Raw genomic sequence first — 7,874 nt, forward strand, 5'->3', positions numbered from 1 at the left:
AGGATAAGGTTTCCCTCCTATATCTATATACTACATACCATTTTGATTATCACTCATGATATGATCCACTTGTATGTCACCACATACATGCTTGAGTTACATACAGATAACCAGGAATTTTAAGTTTACTGGTTTGTGTTAAAGCAAATAAAACAAGCAACTGAGCAAAATACAAGATGTGAAGTAAAATATCATATATTAAACAACACAAGCATTCATACAAACTGTTTACAAACTACAGGACACGAGACTTTAGGGCATCAACCCCAACAATCCCAACACAACAAGTTGTCGCTAATGAGTTTGGAACACGCCAGAAGCATGGTAGACCAGTGGGTTCTAAAGATAGAAATCCTCGAAAACGAAAAATAAGTAAAAAAAGAGTTGGTTGAGGATGTAAATACCCATGAAGAAATCCTTGACATGACTAGTGGGGACAGTTAAAAACTTAAAGATAATAATGAGATTTCAATAAACTGTGTCATGACAAGAAAAAAATGAAATCGAATTAATATAGTTATTGACAACATTTTTGCGTATAATGTTGCTCTTGATATTATATCTGAAAATGAGGATCCTAAACCAAAATCTGTTGAAGAATGTCGACATAGAAAAGATTGGCTTAAGTGGAAAGAAGCAATTGAAACAGAATTAAACTCACTTTCAAAACGTCAGATTTTTGGACTAGTTGTCCAAACATTAGAAGGTGTCAAACGTGTGGGATACAAATGAGTATTTGTTAGAAAAAAAAAATGAAAATAACGAGGTCACAAGATATTAAGCAAGATTAGTACATAAGGTTTTTCACAAAGACCTGGAATTGAATATGAGGAGACATATTTTCCAGTGGTAGATGCAATTACACTAAGATATTTAATTGACTTGACTGTGTATAAAAGTTTGGATATGCATCTTATGGATGTAGTCACAACATATTTATATGGATCTCTTAATAATAATATTTATATAAGAATCTTAGAAGGATTTAAGGTACCTGAAACATATACATCAAATTCTCGAGAATGGTATTCAACAAAATTACAGAGATCACTAAATGGATTGAAACAATCGGGATGAATGTGGTACAATCGTCTGAGTGGATATTTATTGAAAGATGGATATCAAAATAATTCAATATGTCTGTGTGTTTTTATAAAGAAATCACAATCAGGATTTGCTATTATAATTGTATATGTTAATACTTGAATATAATTGGAACTCCTGAAGAGCTTTCAAAAGCAATAGAATATATTAAGAAAAATTTGAGTTGAAAGATCTTGAAAAACAAATTTTTGCTTTGGTTTACAAATTGAGCTACATATTTATTCATCAGTCAACTTATACAGGAAAAATTTTGAAAAGATTTTATATGGACAAAATACACCCATTAAATATTCCAATGGAAGTCTGTTCATTGGATATAAAGAAAGATATATTTCGACCTCGAGAATGAAGAACTTCTTGGTTCTGAAGTATCATATCTTAGTGCAATTGGTGCGCTTATGTATCTTGCTAATAATACAAGACCAGACATTGCATTTTCAGTAAATTTAGCAAGATATAGTTCTTTTCCAACAAAAAGGCATTGCAACGGAATTAAGCATATGCTCCGTTATCTTCGAGGAACAATCGATATGGCTTTGTTCTATTCAAATAAATCAAATTTTGATCTATTTTGTTATGTAGATTCTAGATATTTATCTGATCCACATAAAGCTAGATCTTAAATAGATTATTTGTTCACATGTGGAGGAACTGTTATATCATGGAGATCGGTGAAACAGACTATAATGATCACTTCCTCAAATTATGTTGAAATTCTTGCAATTCATGAGACTAGTCGAGAATGTGTATGGCTAAGGTCAATGACGTAACACATTCATGAAACGTGTAGCTTGTCTTCTAATAAAAATCTTCCAATAATATTACATGAAGATAACACAGCTTGCATAGCCCAAATCATATGAGGATATATTAAAGGAGATAGAACAAAACATATTTCAGTGAAGCTTTTCTACATCCATGATCTTGAAGAAAATAACGACATCGCTGTACAACAAATTTGTTCGAATAATAACTTGGCAGACTTATTTACAAAGATATTACCAACCACAACTTTTGAAAAATTGGTGCACAACATTGAAATACAGCGACTCAGAGATCATAAGTAATGTTTTCGTGAGGGAGAGTAAATATATTATATTCTTTTAAGAGTATGTATGATATGAAATATGAAACATGTACTATTTTTCCTTCACTTGAGTTTTTTTTCCATTGGGTTTTTTCTAGTGAGGTTTTAACGAGACATATTTTATATATATATATGAACATTTAAAGGGGAGTATTATAAATATCATAAAAATAGATGCCCATTGCTTCGTGTCTTAAAAACTATGTGTCATTTTTCATATTGTCCATGTGCCTTGTGATAATTCATATTTGGTGTCCATGTAAGTTCATATCTTATTTGCCACTTTGCCTATAAATAATGACATTTGTTGAATCTCAATAGAATGCACGTTGGTGAGAAATCTACTTCAAAATTTCATTAATTTTCATATCCAATTTTATAATTTTAGTTATTTTATGATTTTAATTATCTGTCTCTTATACACATCTAGATGTGTATAAGAGACAGGGTGAGGGTTTGTGTTTTGAGAAAATTGCATCACAGCATCAATCAGAATCTGCCACGTGGGTGAGGTTACCAAAACGCCTACAACGGAATCTCCGAGAAATATAACAGACCAATCAGCGAAAGCGCGTGTTTTTCTAAATGCGTCAGATTAATTTTCCTCCCATCACTGACTGCCACGTATGATGCCATCATTGAACCCTTTACTTTAACCTACTCCCGAGTACCGCCAAATGCTCTGCCCATATTTATTTCAATTAATTAAAAATGTCTATACAAAATATAAATAAAAAATATTTTTTTAGGGTCCAAATTTTATATTTTTGTTTTTGAGTTTAATTTCTATTTAGTGATTTTAAAGTATTTTTCTTTAATTATTGAATTTTTTTTCATTTCATTGTTAAGACCTCGTTCGATAATTAATTGTTTTTTAGTTTTTGAAAATTAACGCTACAAACACCTGTATTATCTCTAGTTTTTTTATTTGTTGTCTACATTTTACCCATATTTTAAAAAACCAAACCAAAATTTGAAAACAAAAAATGTAGTTTTTAAAAGTCTATTTTTGTTTTTGGAATTTGACAAATAATTCATTTATATTTAAGAAAGATGCAAATCATTATAAGAAAATGTGAGAAAATAGATTTAATTTTCAAAAACAAAAAACGAAAAACGAAATGGATACGAAACGGAGGATAATTTTTTTTTTTTTAGATTTTACACTTGAGAAGCTAATATTGTTTTTTATTTATTTTTTGTTATTAATTATCAATTAATGAATTAATAGTAAGTATCATGCAAATTTTGAATTAATTTTAATGATGACGGAAAATTAATGGAAATAGATTTAACTAGATTTAACTATAAATCATTTAATTTTTTTATATTAATTAATAAAAAAGTAACACAAATGACTAAAACTGAGCACTAGTGAAAATTCAACGATAAAAGTATAAAATCTTGAAGTTTATGGAACCAAGATAAAATAAATTTAAAATTCAAGAATAACATTGTAATGTTTTGAAGCCTAGCGACTAAATGAAAATTAAAATTTAAAACTTAAAGGTAAAAGTATAACATTTTAAAATATATGGACCAAACAAAAATAATACTTAAAACTTTGTGACCAAAAGGTATGTTAATATTTATACACATACCAATGCATAAAAGTAAAATTATAAAAAGCTTTAAATAATAAAAAAAAAAGCATTTAACCTTAAAATGTTCCATTATTGAAATTGTGTTTACTTTAATAATATTTTTGAAATATATTTGTAGTTCTTATTATTTAGAGGTTTCAGATTTGTTTATCTATTATTTTAAACTTGAGTTCTAATTATTCATTTTGTGACATCTAAAACTTGTACATGATTTGAGATCGTTGGATAGTATATATTGTTTGAATTAGGTTGGTTAAATTTAGAATAGTGTACTATCTCTAATTAACAAAATGGTATCAAAGTCACGTCTCTTTATTTAGTCACATCTTTAAAATCTTTGGTTGCCAAACAATAACTAGTGGGACTAGAAATAAGTAGTCGCGAATGGTAGTTGAATTGTATCGAATAGGTAAACGTGCCTTGGTGAAACAGAAGTTACTCTGTATAAGAGTTAAATGAATATCTGACTATTTGATGCATTGTTCGAAGGAAGGATTATTGAAAATGCACTTTGACTAGATAAGAGGTAATTTTGTGGTATATAAGTAAGGACAACTATCTCGAGATTAATAGCATGTTGACTCAAGGATGAACTAGATGTGTTGTCTTAGGATGGAGAATTTGCTTGAGGGGATAATTGTTAGGATTGCAAGATGCATACGGAACGTTTAGGACAAAGACTATGCTAAGACTATTATAGCCACATCTTGCTATAATACATACTATTTTGTAATCATGAATTAACTAAAGTAAATACTATTTCAAAAACTTCAATTTGCGATTGTGAGCATACAAGTGAGGACAATCATCTTCATTAGTATAAAGTCTTTTGAATGATTCGAAAGGTAAAATCATGAGAGTTTATACTCAACATATATAATATTATTATATCATCGTAAAAATAGAACGGAGAGATTTGAACTTCTAATCCATTGTATTGAGTATAAGTAACATCCTAAGGAATGTGAATAGGTCATAGGAGAATACTTCCGAGTTAAACTCTCAAGCAGCGTTTTCCACTCGAGGCCAGTTCCCCGATTTAATCGGCGATTAATTCTCTCTCTCTCTCCTCCACTCGCTTTCCTCTCTCTAGACTTAAAATTCAACCTAAATGCAATTCAAATAAATGTTAATCTCAGATGCAACCCAAATTTTGTCTCCCTCCCATCCGCAACCCCATTTCATCTCTCCGCTTCTCGCCTCCGCCGCATCGGATTCCATTATCAACTCCCTTCACTTTATGGAATGACTGACTACCGTTTACCCCCCACCATGAATCTCTGGGCGGATGACAACGCCTCCATGATGGATGTTTTCATGAACACCGATCTCAGTTCTTTCTGGGTTACGCCGCCGCAGCCGCAGCCGCAGCAACTTCCTCACCCACCCTATTCGACGTCAACTGACCCGAGTAAACCCGTCGGTCAAGCACCACCACCGTCGGTTTTTAACCAAGAGACTCTTATGCAGCGTCTCCAAACGTTGATTGAAGGTGCTCATGAGAACTGGACTTACGCTATTTTCTGGCAGTCTTCGTATGATTATTCCGGCGGTACGGTGTTGGGGTGGGGAGATGGATATTATAAAGGGGAGGAAGATAAAGGGAAAGAGAAAGCGAAATCGAGCACTTCGAAAGCAGAGCAAGAGCACCGGAAGAAGGTACTTCGTGAGCTTAATTCTCTCATTTCTGGTTCTCCTACCTCTGAAGGTGACGCCGTCGATGAGGTTGTCACCGACACCGAGTGGTTCTACTTGGTGTCGATGACTCAATCGTTTATATCCGGTATTGGATTGCCCGGTCAGGCGTTTTTCGATTCGAACCCTATTTGGGTTGCTGGTTCGGATCGGCTTGCGAGTTCGTTCTGTGAGCGAGCTCGTCAGGGTCAGGTTTTCGGGTTGCAGACTATGGTTTGTATCCCGTCGGCGAACGGAGTTGTTGAATTGGGATCGAGTGATTTGATTTTTCAAAACTCCGATCTGATGAATAAGGTTAGGGTTTTGTTTAATTTCAATAATCTGGAGGTTGAGACTTGGCCAATTAGTGGGGTTGACCAAGGGGAAAATGATCCTTCTTCGCTTTGGATTAGCGAACCATCTTCAAACGCCGCCATTGAAATTACTAATCCTGTTGCTTCAGCTTCAGTTCCAACTCCAAGCACAACAAACAGCCAACCGATTTCCAAAATTACAACAGAGTCGATCGAGAACCAACCTAAATCTAGTGTTGTGATTGAAACTCCAAGCTCTGCTACCCCTCCTCCTTCTCAAAAAACTCACCGACTGTCACAGCCGATTCAGACACAGAGCTTCTTCAACAACAGGGAATTGAATTTCTCTGAATTTGGGTATGAGAATGGCCGGTTGAAGGATGGGAATTCGACATCGTTGAAGCCGGAATCTGGTGAGATTCTGAATTTTGGGGAGAGTAAGAGGAATTCTTACCCCAACACAGATAACAACTTGCCTTCTGGAAATTCTTTATTTGGTGGGGATGAGAACAAGAAGAAGAGGTCTCCCACTTCACGTGGGAGTAATGAAGAGGGGATGCTTTCTTTTACTTCTGGTGTGATTCTTCCTTCTTCTGGGGGTGTGAAATCGGGTGTTTGTGCTGGCGATTCTGATCACTCTGATCTTGAAGCTTCGGTGATTCGTGAGGTGGAGAGTAGTAGAGTGGTGGAACCGGAGAAACGGCCTCGAAAAAGAGGGCGAAAGCCAGCAAATGGTAGAGAAGAACCATTGAATCACGTTGAAGCAGAAAGGCAGAGAAGAGAAAAGCTTAACCAAAGATTCTATGCTCTTCGAGCTGTTGTTCCGAATGTATCGAAAATGGACAAAGCTTCACTCCTTGGTGATGCTATCTCTTACATCAATGAACTCAGAGGGAAGCTTCAAACTGCAGAATCAGATAAAGAGGATTTGCAGAAGCAATTGGATTCAGTGAAGAAGTTAATGATATCTTCTAGTAAAGATCCGTGCATATCAAGCTCAAATCAACCCCCACCAGATCAAGACATAAAATCATCAAATATAAACCATAACGATATCGAAACCGATATCGACGTGAAGATAATCAGTTGGGATGCTATGATCCGAATCCAATCTAGTAAGAAAAACCATCCTGCTGCACGACTGATGGTGGCTTTGGAAGAACTTGACTTGGATATCAACCACGCGAGCATCTCAGTTGTCAATGATCTCATGATCCAACAAGCAACTGTGAAGATGGGTAGTCGGTTATACACTCAAGACCAGCTAAGGATAGCATTATCGTCGAAAATTGGCACAACTCGGTAGCCATTGTTATCTCCATCCACTGTGTTTATTATCTGAAGTAGCATTTGTTTAGAAGAGCTCGAGCCGAAGAAGGGATATGCGATATGCAAACAGCGTAGGCTCTGTAATATACTGTTCTCTACTTGTTCTTTAGGTAGTGGTGTTTTAGTATTTAAGTGATTCTGAGATGATTCACATGAAGGAGTTGGAAAGATAGCAATGGAGAAGAAAGAAGGAAAGTAGTGGCTTGGCTCCAATTCATGTGAATAGTTAAAAGAAGAAACTTTCTATTATTGTATATATTCAAAGCCATAAATGTGAACCTGCAGAAGTTTCTGTATTTGGTCAGTGAAAATATTTCCTATGACATGTTTGTTAGATTGTAGTGTTGTATCTTATTTCCAATGTAAAACTCTATCCAGAATTTTCTCTTGCTGGATTGAAGAACATAAATGATTCAAATAGAAGAAACTCTCTTGGTTCATCTTTGTGTAGATGAATGATAATACTGAATTTAGGTACTTGGTTTTCTGTTTTCTACAAGTTTTCAAGTTTCGAGTATTTGGTTCATCTTTGTGTAGAGGGATTACAGTTGTAAGATATTTAATGAAACCGTTGATGAGTTTTAGAGATGTTTTAACTATATGCTCGTTAATTTAAATAGAAAAAAAGCATATTAATCTCACAACAGACATCATAGTATAAGAATAAATGTTGATTCATCTTAATTAACATTCCAAAAGAGATTTCATAAAAACAGGAAGTTCACAAATATATTGATTTTTTTTAATTAAGAAAACATGCAT

At 34.1% G+C, this 7,874-nt stretch overlaps 1 protein-coding gene across 1 annotated transcript; it reads left to right on the forward strand.

The window, feature by feature from the left end:
* Nucleotides 1–4,809: 4,809 nt before the first annotated feature.
* Nucleotides 4,810–7,552, forward strand: LOC120077783 (transcription factor MYC2-like). The gene has a single exon (XM_039031803.1). The coding sequence runs from the start codon at nucleotides 5,041–5,043 to the stop codon at nucleotides 7,087–7,089; it is 2,049 nt and encodes a 682-aa protein (XP_038887731.1). The 5' UTR covers nucleotides 4,810–5,040; the 3' UTR covers nucleotides 7,090–7,552.
* Nucleotides 7,553–7,874: the final 322 nt, after the last annotated feature.

The sequence above is a fragment of the Benincasa hispida genome, chromosome 5 (genome assembly GCF_009727055.1).
Source record: "Benincasa hispida cultivar B227 chromosome 5, ASM972705v1, whole genome shotgun sequence".
Classification (NCBI taxonomy): domain Eukaryota; kingdom Viridiplantae; phylum Streptophyta; class Magnoliopsida; order Cucurbitales; family Cucurbitaceae; genus Benincasa; species Benincasa hispida.